Source organism: Boleophthalmus pectinirostris, unplaced genomic scaffold, assembly GCF_026225935.1.
Source record: "Boleophthalmus pectinirostris isolate CB_2022bp ecotype Guang Dong unplaced genomic scaffold, ASM2622593v1 HiC_scaffold_10, whole genome shotgun sequence".
Lineage (NCBI taxonomy): Eukaryota > Metazoa > Chordata > Actinopteri > Gobiiformes > Gobiidae > Boleophthalmus > Boleophthalmus pectinirostris.
The window spans coordinates 21,213,139-21,226,713 of record NW_026570971.1 but is presented as its reverse complement, the minus strand read 5'-3'; the positions used below and the strand labels follow the sequence as shown (position 1 = coordinate 21,226,713).

The window sequence follows — 13,575 nt, the reverse complement described above, 5'->3', positions numbered from 1 at the left end:
TAAACTTTTTTGTCTGTGTTTACTAATGTTTGCGTTGTGTCACCATGGTAACTGATGTACATTCTTCCAATAAAAATACATGTAGAACTCCCCCAGCATCAATAATTAGCCACATTACTTAGTCATCCCTATACAGTTCTAATCATATCGTATTACCAAAAAAGTAATGAACGATAAATCAATAGTATTTATTGCGGCAGGCCTAATTATATGTTAAGCAGTGTATTTATCAACAATATAATATTATTCATATACTTTTTGCACCTTCAGGCACACTCTGTCAGCGGCACTGTGGTGTGTGGTAAGTTTGGGGGTTGCAAAACCTTATAGGGAAATATCACAACATGCTGAAGTGCTGAGCTTTCTTCAACCTCAACAGCTTTTTAACCACAGCGGGCAGTTGTTATTTGAAAACCACAATGTTTTGCAATTTTACCATAAAATTCCATAATCTCATCTCTCTGCATTTTAGTGACATAATCTTGTAAATAACTGAAGAAAAAAGATTCAAAACAAACTATGACTTTTTTACTTGCTATTGTAATACACAAATTATTTTATTGACAAAATTACAGAAACCTTTTGATAAATACCTGGATAAATAGAGTGATATCCAGTAATTTAATCAGATCAATTTGGTCTGTTTACATATGCACAAAAAAAAATCTGATCATCAAAATTAAGTGTTGTATCTAAGAGACAAAGTAAAATGAACTTTAACCCACTCAATCTTTAACATTTTCCCTTTCATGTTAGTCTTTTGGCACACTTTTCCTTGCCAAAAACTACACAGAAATGAACAATCAGAAAGAAATCAGATTACTCACATCATGACATTTTAATAATCTGATAACTGCTGAAAATAATGATCTGATGTTTGTGCATGTAAACATAGCCAGAGAGAGGAAGCCACCTATGATTAAAGGTGCACAGTGTAACTTTTTCGTGCTGCTGCTGCTTGTTTCCATGGAAAATGGAATTTCTCTGCCTGTTTTGTGTTCCACAGTATGATAATAAAACAGCTCTACCTTACATTTAATCAATTACACATGGGTTTTATAGTTCAAAAATATCTAGAAAAACAGGTATTCTGATTGTGAATGGGTTGCCTCTCTACAGATCTGACCTGTAACTCTGGTTTGGTCTCCATGAAGGTAGCAAGGTTTAATACCATACAACCAAAACATTCCAGACGAAGCAATAATATCACCGTGGAGAAAAGCATTTGATGAATCCTCTACCAGAAAAGTTACAGAATGCATCTTTAACCACTCTGCCAGTGTGCCTATATGAACTGTATCTGACACATACCCAGCTGTTCTTGCGGCCGGCGTAGATCTCGATGCTGCGGGCATAGTTGGGGTCCTCCAGGAGGCTGTCGTATTCGAAGAGCAGCCGGGAGCTCTCGCGCAGACGCTGGCACTGGTACTGGTGGTACTGCTGGATCAGCTCCTTCACCAGCTGGAGCAGGCATTCTGGATTCCCAGCATCCCACTGGACCAAGTGCTGAGGAAGACAGACAGAAGGTAGATGGATATTTTTATTCAATTTCAACATGTTAGTACATCATTATTTTTATTAATACAACTGTAATCAAACTACCCAAGTAAACAAGCTTTGTATTTTAGCTTTTATTTGGTGGCAGATGGGTAGGGCTCCAAGGCACAAGGGCTTTCAGTGATCACATTAACACTTCAATACTTAACACTAAATTATTACAAAGTCGTTCCACCTACTGCCCATATGTGTGCTGTGAGTGGTAGCAAAGCCATAAAGCGGAGGAACACCACAGGGCAAAAATACACTTGTGAGTTAAAAATGTCACATTAACAGCATAATCCTGACAAATGGAAGTTCCCATGACAATACGAGATTGGAGGGAGAGGCTGAGCTAAAGGATGTCCTGTTTCCATAGAGTGACTTAGCATATGATGGAAAAGTACTGAGTCTACTCAGGCGCCAACGGCAAAAGATGTGGAAATTTTCACTTTAGAGCAAATTAAACACTACAAATGCTACAAATATTTCCAAGTAGCTTGAAAACAGTTGCTAATACAGCGAGTCTAACTGGTGCATGGACTCTCCCTGTATTTAATCTCACTCTAAGTATAAGCCAAATGCCACTCCACCCACTGACCAAGGCCGCTAAGGCAAATAAACATGAGGCAATCATGGCGAATGCAACCCACGATTAACAGATTCCAAAGAAACTGTCTTACAGTTTATCTAGATGAGAAAAAGAAAGAAAAAAAAAAACATAAATATTGCAGTTTGCAGCTGATATCGGAATCTATTTCACCCATCTTCTGTCACCACTGCTCTTAACAGTCTGTATTCTGAATCCTCACCAGTATATGTGCTGTACCGTATCGCAATAACACATTTTGAAGTGCAATATATTGTTAAAATAAATATAGATGATAAACGATAATACTGAAGCCAAGCCATAAGCAGAAAACTACCTCAAAAATTATTCTACATGTACAGTATTGTTAAAAAATATGAGCTGCAAAACTTCAGTAATTATTAGGTTGTATTTCTAATCGGTCATAGATGTTCATAAGTCTACGGCTTAAAACTTATAGTAGTACAGAAAAATAACCAAACTTTTCCCATGATGAATTTTGACCTCCAAAAATGTATGTTCTTTTTAAGATGTATTGAATATTAACTTGATTAACTAGTAATTATCGTGACAGGCCTAGTGCTGCTGTCCTGTCTGTCTTGTAGATGTAAGGCAAGATGTAAGAATAAACAGCTCTTTTAAGACTTGAAATGACCAGTTTAAGGATTTAATATTTAGCCAGTAAATGATTATACATTAGCCTAGCCTGATATGACCCATATTTAATGCCCTGCTCTTCCTGAACATGAAATTCTTTGGATGGGATAAACAAGAAGCTATGCAACTTTATGACATGACTGGCATTCCAAGTGATAGTGCACCACATTATGTGACCTTAACTCAATCAAACAAAGCTAAAAGTGAATACTGAGTCACTAGTGTGCACCAAGTAGGGGGATGATTCAAACTTTAAAACTCATGACGCTAAGATATCAAAAGTAGCCTTGGCTTCTGCAATGCTTCATTGTGAATGTCTACATTGTTCCCCAGCGACTCAACCCGCTCCCGCCATGTCAAAACCAGCCTGCGTATGTGTGGTGAATAGAAGTGGGGCTAAAGTGAGACGTGACCTCATCAAACTTGTCTCCCAGTGGTTACCAACAGGGATTCCCGAGACATGGGCAAATGCAAACAAGTGTAGGCATTGTCCAAAAAGCAGCAGCAGGGGAGGTGATGGCCTGGGGACTTTCAGAGTGAGCCGAAACTGAGGGGAGAGATGGTGGGAAGTGCTGCGTCAGGGCTGTGACAGAGCCCATCAGTGAAACTCCAGCGGTGGGGAAGGGGAGGGAAACGGCAACTAGGACAAAGCCAAAGAGGGCACTGGTAATTCAACTTCACTGGAAGAGAGTCAGTGTGGTCAGGTTGGCAAAGGTTCAAGAAATTGGAGATGGATTAATGAAAACTATCATAAAAGAGTGAGATCTTTAGTAGTATTTGTTGGTAGATCAAGTATGTAGCTCAATGAGGCATTTTAGTTTCAGAAAGTAAGACCCTTTTCCCCTATAGACACGTTTGATGGACGCTAATCAACTATGAAGTAACACAACTTTCAGCTTTATATGTGAAACTTTTTAACCCACAACATCACAAATACAGGATAAATCGTGGTGGAGTATAATTTTTGCTGTCTATAATTAAATAAGTTTTAAGAAACTTTCAGAAGCATCAAATTTCAGTGTGATTTGCTAATCCCTAAATATATTTTTTGTTTTTGTATACCATGTCCAGATAATATGTTAAATTGCTGGCCATCACACAATATTGTTATTAACACAATTGAGTAATATAGCGCCTTTTTGGACACCTACACATTTTATACATAATTATTACACATAAAAATAATACAAAATATGCATAATACAAAATAACTCAAAAATAAACGCTTTCCAAGTAAATATAAATCTGCTATGGAGGAAGTTTGCTGCATGTTATTACTTGAAAAGGTTTTATAGCTAATAACGGCAGAGTGCACTTGCCGTCTTCTCCCGTACTGAATGTTCTGACCACGAGTTAACAAGGTAGCAGTTGGACGCTGGAGCGGATCTCTGGTCAAATGGAGACCAAGGAAGAATGGGAAGCACTGAGCCAAAAAGCAATGTCCATGTGTTGTATATGAATGTGTGTGTGTATATGTGTGTGTGTGTGTGTGTGTGCATCTTCACAGAATTGATTTTACACGCTCTGCTGAAGACTGTGTGTGCCAAAACAAATCTATGTGCTTTTTTCATGAATTGAACAAGCCTGCACAAAAGAGAGCATATTTGAAAAAAGGAAGGGTCAAAGTCTGGGTAATTCTGGGAGCTGTCACAATAATTACTATATTGACCTATTATTCAATATATAAAAGCTGGAACAATACATTGTTGGTTCAATATTTAGTGCATGTACATCTTCCTTGTAAAAGTGAAGAGATTTTTGTTATTTTAGTTGTAATACAATAAGATCTGAGCTGACTAATTCTAGGTTCATTTTGCTATCTATTGCAGTTCAGGCCTTTGATACTATTTAAAAATGTTTTTACTGGCCTGCTTCATTGTTTTTGTGTCAGTGGCATAAAGTAGTTTCAGTATTATCGTTTTCTGTTATATTTCTCTGTAGCAATATATTTAAAATGTGTTATTGTGACAGGTATAGGGAGCTGTATAGATTGAAATAATAAAGTATATCTATATGTGCCTTGGACCAGGGAGCTTAATCCACAGGGGGCAAATATTCATAGACCCAAACAATGTGCCTTGTGTCAATCTGGGCTTCATAATCCAATTATTTGTCACAACACAGGGCTAAACCTGTGAGAAATTATTATCCAAATCTAGCTCATTAAAAAATAAAAATATACCTTTAAAAATAGATCTGGCCAATATATATTATATTGTCATAAGGATTTGATATATTAATTTAGGATAGAAGTAAAGATTCACAATTTTAGAAAGGATTTGAGGACAAAAGTAGTTTATTATTTGTATAGTATTTGTGCATTTAAGTATTTTGTTCCTCCCTTCTAGTTTTACATTTCATATTTTATTCTTTATTTAGCACATGCTGCAGGGACAAGGGCTCAAAAGACAGTGTGCACCTTCAAGAAAATCTAGAAAAATTTTACTATTTGTCTTTTGACTGTCAAACAATACAGTGCATGTCTTGCTGCATTGCGTGTGTCATTACGGGACCATCATGTCCCATAATTACAAGAATACCACAACTACACCTATTAGCTTGGCGCTATACCTGCCACAGTCAACATTACTGTGCGGAAAGAAATCCAGTGCAATCAATGAACCTTCTGTCTACTTTCAATTATCAAAGTGGATGTCTCTCAAGTGAGGCATCTGGTACTGACCATCTGTGGTTATTATGCTTCAAATATGCTTTCAGCAGCCTCAGACACAGACAGTGTTTTATTATATTAGTCCAAAAATACAAATGCATGGGACATTGACACTGGCACGTTAGGACTTCTCTGTAAATATAATGAGAAAAATTGTCCAAAGGCGGTGTTTAAGATCCTTTAAGAACAACACGTACACCTAAATTGGGCATATTCACAGTGAATAGACCCAAGTTGACAGAATTATGTCTTCCTGTGCCATCCGTCTGTACCATCTTCGATCCAATATTTATCTGAGGCCAATGAGAGAGGGGCTGGCATCTGAGAATGCAAGATAATTATATAGGCCAAGAGAAGATATTTGTTTTTACGTCTTAAAATGTGATTTTTATAGATGCTGGCAACCTGATCCAATAAATCGCTGTAGACTTGAAAGTGTGAGGCATTAAAAAACTCCCAAGTATTAAATTAATCTGTGTTAGTCGCTAATTCAAGTGTGGGCTCACACCCTGTTTCGCCCCCGGAGAGTGCCAAGTCTAAGATCATGCTAAATTGCTCTTGTCATGTGTTTAAGATACTTGGCGCTCCCAGCCGTGTGCTTTCTCACCAGGCTCGTATGGGCTGTGTCCAATGCACTGCAACTTGTTGACAGAAAAAGCACTTTTCCTCAGGAACAGTACATGGGGTTCAGTGTGTGCTTTCGTGCAGGTTAAAAATATTACATTATCAAATCTTTATCTTGGTTAAAAATAAAAACACATTTGTAATATGTGGATGTCTGCCCCACAGTCAAGCACTGCATGCTGAGCATGTCCCTGAGCAAGACACTTTACCTATCTTGCATGATGTATGACTATAAAATTAGTGGTGGTATGACACAAGGGTTATACATGACACTTTATTACTCATTGTAGTTCACCATTATTAAGGAAAGCACACGACTGAGGACGACATGACTAGTGAGTAACTTTAAGAAGCTGGAAATGCTTAGCATGCGCAGTGAGAATGTAACCTATACTTTGTGTTTATACTAAGAAAAAGGTTTTGGGTGCAGCATGCACTCTCGATGCATAGATCTTGTGTCACAATTGTATTTGCCAGTATTGTTAACAAAAGCTATATCTATTCAAAAGTGAACACTGCCAGTAATAAAGTCTAATAAAAGCTGGAATGCACTAAAGCCGGAAGGAAGCAGAGCAACAGTGGTGCACTCTGCGCAGGTTGACACGATTTCTCTTTACGGGACGACAGAGTTCCATTGTTACTAACTATCAGGGGACAGGCTAGAGCGGGACAGAGAGGAAGGCCTCACCAAAAGCTGGCATTCAGGCTCACCAGTGGGTAAAGTCAAGTTGGGAATGTTTCCTGGTCCTTGACGGGAATGACTTGGATTGGCAGCACACTTCATTATCTTTGTGAAGCAGAAATACAAACACAATAATGCAATGTGCATCCACAGGAGGGACACAAGTTAATGAAGCATACAAGAGAGACTCATTATAGCTTTCAATGTTGGCTACGATATTTTACAACAATATGTTTTTTGCAGATAAAACAAACAAACAAGGTGATGCAGGAAGATTAGGTGTTCCCCAGATTGCTATTGCACTGCAAAAATGCAGAAAAAAGAAATTATTAAAAACATGAGTCCTTACTGTGAAGGAACTTGCATCTTCACAAACCAGACTCTGCTGACTGGCCTTTTTGGTCTCCATGGAAATGTTGTTCTTTTGGCTATAAAGTATGGTATACAACTCATCTATCTCCATGGGGAATGTTCTGAAATATGGTTTTAATTTTGTTTTTCTGTGGAGTCATACAGGTGATGGCACCTCCAAATTACACTGCATAACTTTTAAAACATACTTCTAGTTAAGGGTTAGAAGCTTATGTTTAATGATGGAGAACTTATAGGCCACATTCAGTTAATTAACAAACACTGCAAACTCCTGGCTGCTTTTAGTGAGTGAACCGAGCCAAACAACCCATAATTCCACACACGCTCGTAGGAACCAGAGTTGGAAATTCCAGTTTAACTAGACTGAGCCTGCCTCTTAACACTAACATGGAGATACTGTGCTGTGTGTGATGGCTAACCTTGGAGAAAAAGGTGTATTTGGGAAGGGTATTCGGTCTGAAGCACACATTGTTTGACTGAGAACACTACAACACAAGGGGAACTCCCAGCAGTTTAGAGCCAACACGGATCACTGAACAAGTCTAGACCAGACAAATGATACAGTGTGCTCAAAGAATGGGACAGAGGACTAGATAAATAACAGTATTAAGGGAGTAAGAGGAGGTTTTATAATTCGGTCAGGTCATGCACACAAGGTTACAACCTCAGAGCTTGTACTCCCACTTTAACAGAAGAAGGAACTTGGCATTCTTCCTAACCAAAATTTTAATGAGACCTTTAACTGTTTCAAATCTTTGTCACTGACGTAAGGTACTCATGAGTTGTTGTTTGTGAGCTCTGCCAAAACATACAAAATTACTTCATGGTTTCCTCATTCTGAAGTGAATATATAGCTTAAATAAACAACATTACCCCATATAACTTGCTTTGGCTAAACAAATGGCAATCAAATCATTGCATATTACATTTAACATCTATAATCTCAGCAATTATTTAAAACACTTCTCTTTTTAAAAGGTATACTGCTATAATAAAGTTGTCTTCATTCAGAGTACTAGGGAAGGCACACGGACAGATGATGTAACATTCTCTAGAACTGCTCTCCAGCTCACCTCCTTTCCTGTGTATTTTTTGGCCTCTTTTCCGTATTAGCGATAGAGTCATGACTTTTCTAGTTGCTCAGTTATATGAAAAATTAATCACAGATTTCACAATAAAGTTAAACGTTTGATTTAATAATGTCAAGTATGCAAAAACTAAAACTCAAATGTCAGTAGTATCTATTTTTTGTGTTTTTGAACCATTTTTATTCTACTGCTGCTTTGCCATTTCAACACAAATACACAAATATGCAACATAAATTATCTTTCATGTCAAGTCCAATGTATGCATAATGTGTCCCAAACTTAGATTTGATTGACCACTGACCATTACCCACTATAAACTATATGAACTTCTGTTAAGAGAAATAAAATAATAAAAAAGGATTGTGTTTTCGTGGCACTTAAGTCTAGAACTATGCAATGTGCTTGTCAATGGTCTCAATGACTGAACGATCAAGTTCTGATGCAACCAAGCTATTTCTCAGTCTTAACAAGTTTGATTATATTACCCAATACACATTTGGGTTACACAGTGCCATCGTTAAAATGACAACTTGGCACAAGTGAAGTGACAAGATGACAACTCATATTTTTTTACACTTTTACTTTGCACTTTTGTATTTAATTTCACTGTCCATTAACATTTTAGCACATTTCTGACAGATACAAATATTGTCATCAATGCATAAAAATAAATATACATATGCATGCATTTTTGTTTTGCTTTTGAGAGTCTTAACTTTTACTGTAAACTATAACTAATCTGGATAAAAGGTTAAATAAAACCAACAATGCACCAAGTGACCTCAATGAATTAGTTGCAGCTTCTTGTGGTTTGCTGTATTTAAGCAACTCTACTTAAAAGGAGCATTGTGGGTAATTTCATTTGTGAAATGTTCTTCGTAAAACATGGCATGGCAAAACCCAAGCTTCATGTGCAGGCCAAATACTATAAAAGAGAGCATAAAATAGAAGAGGAATGTAATGGGGTACTATATGTTTGGGCGAACTATGTTACATCACTCACGGCAGGGAAAAACACACAGCTAAAAGGAGCAGCTAATGATAGCCTTGGTTGACTGTAAACAAGAGCAATGTGTTGCTGAGACATCAAGAAGTCAACAGAAGACCTAAAATTATCCCTAATGCTTAGTTGAAATGGACAAAAACTATTGAGTTATAAGTTACCTAGTTTGATCTTTTAAGCAAGAATGTTATTGTTGTTCTACCATCTAATAATGACAAAAACAAGATGCTTCTTCAGATACCTGGTTTATTTTAAGAGAATTCCCAGAAGCCAAAAACTGGTGGTAAAAACTTTTTGGGGTTAATCTAATGAAGTGCTGGGAAGTTTTTATAAGGAGGGGGTTGTACTAACAGAAAGAGCACTGGAAAGAGGAGCGGGAGAGGGAGACGCAGGATTACGAAACACAATATAAGCGAGAGAATAAACAAGTGCCGGGCTGCCAAGCACTGGCTCAGCAGAGGTACTTCCCCTTATGTGCACAGCTGGATCTCGCTGAGACGGTGAGCAATACACTCCCCTCTCCCAGACACTGACACAAACAGGGGAATTTAGCTGCTCAGTGCAAGGCTACATTAAAAATAGACTTGGAGTAGAAGAAAAAAAACAAGCCAAGTTCCATAATGTGGCACATACTTCTCAAAAGGGTTGTAAAAAAAACATAAAACTAAACTAAAACTAGTATTGTAACTACACTGACATTTGATACTGATCAGATATTGGTAAAAACAAACAACAGTGCATAAATTGGTCAGTACCGGAAATTTCCTGAGATAATATCAAAGAAACTATACTATTTTAAAAGTGTTGAAAATTACTTTAATGTAACTTTTTGGTTGGGGGTCCGTCACCTTCTTGTTTCTATGGATATTTCACTGCTTTGCCTGGAAGGTTCCACAGTAATTATAGTTGGTTTTACAGCTCAAAAATATATATATATATATATATATATATAAAAAAAAAAACAGGCATTCTGACTGTGAGCGGGCTCACTTCTCCACAGATCTGACCTGTATCTTGGTCTGGTTTGGTCTCCATGAAGATAGAAAGGTTTAATACCATACTGTGAAACATTCCAGACCAAGCAATAACATATCCCACCAGAAAAGTTACACAATGTCCCTTTAAATTACCTAAACAAAGAGCGATTTTTATTATTGGTGTGGTTAGAATCAAAACTGCAGTAAAGGGTGAGAACCAGGCTCTAAAAAATGAGGTGCAGAATGAAAGAGAGGAGGAGAAGGCTCTGCTCGAGGCAATCTACAAGTCCATATTCATCCAAGACAAGATGGACCAAAGAACCAAGAGCCTAGAGACAGAACTTGTCCTGACCACAAAGAACTTGTAGCAACCAAACAGGTACAAATGCTTACGTAATAACGTAAGATCATCAAACTCCAGGAGTCTACGAACCATGCAGAAAACACAAGCTAAAAACAAGAGGCTGCGGGAGAAGAGGAATGAGGAGATGCCCAGGCTAGAGGCAAAACTGGTTTAAACAACAAAGACTCCAGAGGAACAGAAATCGACTACCATACTTAACCACTGAAAAAATTGCTGGTTGAATACAGAAGAAAAACACACTCCATGCTTCAATATAACATACACCTAACATACTCTTCTGCAATAGCCTCCTTACTTCAGAGTGTTTATCAGATATTTAGAGCTTTCAACTGAGTGTCAACATATTGTCAGAGGCAAAGTGCTTGCATAGGAAGGTCATGGTGAAAAATGTCTCACATCTTATGCCAGGGTAAATATTTTCTGTGTAATTTTACTGGAAATCCAACTTCCTTTTTTTTTCCATGTGGGTCTTATACATTTTTGGAAGGGGAGTTGAAAGCTGCATGATTTCCTGGCTATATTTCAGTGGTTAAAATGTATGCTAACTTTATTGCATTTGGACTGCAGGGTGACAGTATTAGCAAACACAAGAACTCCCAATTTAAAAAGTGATGCAAGAAGTTGAAGGTTTAATATCAGCTTTGCAACAACAAATTAAAGTTATTTTCATCTACATTTGTCTGACTACACTACATATCCTTTAAGTAAATACAGAGCAATACTAAGAAGAACATTAAAGCTTTGAGTATGTTTTCTGAAGGTATACAATGATTATTTAGTTAATGATATCAATAGGATACTGTAATTCTTGTCACTGTAACTAAAGTATGGTTTAGGTTACACATGACCCTCCCCCTTTATCTTGTTTAGACTAACTTTAAAGTGAATCACTTGACAGATTTGCAGATAAACAGTAAAGCCCACACAAAAAAGTACAATGAGCAGTGGCATGCTAAGTACTGCAACATATTTAACAAATTAAGAACCTGTCTACAGGATATTTTAAATCTCTCAGTCTGTTACGGGAGTGAAGTCTGTCGACTTACAGGCAATTCTGAGGGTTCAGGAAGAAACTCAGCATCTTCTCCAAAGATAAAATCAGGAGGCAGCTCCGGATATTGTGCATTAAATATAATATCCCCTAGAAAAAGAGATAAAAGAAATTAATAGAAGGTTTTTGTTGACAATAAACATTACGTTTACAAGTAATATGAAATTCTGTGTAAGCCATAAGAAGAATAGAGGAATGGTGAACTACTGTATAGAGAAGAAATAGAAGGCACTTACAAAAATGTGATTGTAAATGGTGGTCAGGGGGCTTTGCATTATATTAACTGGACACTTCAGTTTTTTTGTTTTGTTTTTTTTTGTTTTTGTGTGTGACATACTCAAAAATTTCTTGAAACATTGTTGTAAGTGCTTTGCTCTTGTTATTTAATAGAACCAGATTTGTGCCATTTGTGATTGAAGAAATGTATCTATAGACACAGATTGGATTTCTAGGGAAATCTGGCTTTGCCTTCTCTTACAGCAGGACTGACAATATGTCCATGCCTATGTACAAAATGTATATGTGACTTTCAACATTGTAATCTATAATAAAGATTACCTTGAATAGTAAAACTCCAGTCATAACATTCTGAAACCTGTAGTAAATGTTTTTTGCAAGAACAAATGGTTTTAGAAAAATGCTGAATAAGCAAATTACTCTTCTCCTCTATCAGTTGTGACCACAATATCCTTAACAGAACTACTTACTAACAGAAATGTCATAAATAGAAAACATTCATAGCATACAGTGTTACTTTTAATGTATAGAAAAGCATTCCAGTATGCTGAAATAATTTTCTTTTTATTTATTAGCCAACAAATTACATCACCCATTACCATCACCCACTGATAAGGGATCATGGCTTAATTTTAGACCCACGCAATACTGGTATTTATGCTAACATTACATCTCTAGTGTCATAGGCAAAAGAATATGAATTGGAATTTGAATGTGTGCTTGATCAAATTAGAATAAGTGTATGTTTTGACTACATGAGTCATCTAAGTTCCAGTAAGACTAAAGAAGTGAGGACATTTAACTGTCACTCTGCATTTAATGACTTGGTGCTGAGCCTGTGGGCACTAAGCAAAAATATGTTAAATCAATAAATATCTCAATGGAAATTCATATGACAGGCTTAATATGAATTTTAACAAAAAGTAAAATAAACATTTATCTTTCTATGAATAAAGTGACAAGAAGTTGGTACATACATTTTAGTGTCTCTCCAGCGTAAGGTATGTGGAGCTTGAAACGATCACAACACGGTCCAGGAGTCAATGACGTACATCTGACCACAAGACATGTACAGTTAGTATCTAAATTGTAAGCAAAGCATACTATATTATGTATGTACATAATTAACCCTATACAGAGGTTTTTAACATATTTTTATTATTATTATTATTAACTGTACTGAAAAAATAACAACTGTACAGTCTGCTTTTAAAGTCAATTTAGATAAAATAACGACTATCAAAATATGATTACAATTGTGTGCCATTCAAAATGTATCGAATGAGCTACTGCAGTCCTGTTAAACCATTACAGAGTCTTTTGGCATTGCTGAGTACTTAAGTTGAAGTAGTTACATACAGTTTTATGTAACTGAGTGCCCTTTGTTCAAAATAATTGTATTCCCTGGTTCTTGGTGTCAAATGAACCTCCAGACTGTTTTCATTATTTTGCTTGGCAATGACAAATAAAATGTTACTGCTAACCCCATAAACAGCTGATTTGATTTAGAACAAGAATTTGCATTGTTTTGGTCCACAAGACACCTTCCAAGTGCAAAAAGAATTCAGACTGGCAGAATATGTTCTTCGTAAAAGCAATTATTTGCAGTGTCCTACATGCACACATTCCGCCACCAGTGTGTAATGTAGCCAATGTAAATACATTTAAATATATAATGCAGCGCATAAGAAGTGACTTTTGTGTCGCCAAACATCAGTATGGAC

The 13,575-nt window shown here is 36.8% G+C and overlaps 1 protein-coding gene across 1 annotated transcript in view; it reads right to left on the bottom strand.

Annotated features, from left to right (window-relative positions):
• The window catches only part of babam2 (BRISC and BRCA1 A complex member 2), a 51,229-nt gene that overhangs the window by 37,505 nt on the left and 149 nt on the right, over window positions 1-13,575 (bottom strand). Inside the window, exons 2-4 of the mRNA XM_020919673.2 lie at window positions 12,829-12,905; window positions 11,610-11,704; window positions 1,312-1,506 (exon numbers count right to left, since the gene is read on the bottom strand). Of these exons, the coding sequence (XP_020775332.1) occupies window positions 1,312-1,506; window positions 11,610-11,704; window positions 12,829-12,905 (367 nt within the window). The remainder of the gene's footprint in view (window positions 1-1,311; window positions 1,507-11,609; window positions 11,705-12,828; window positions 12,906-13,575) is intronic.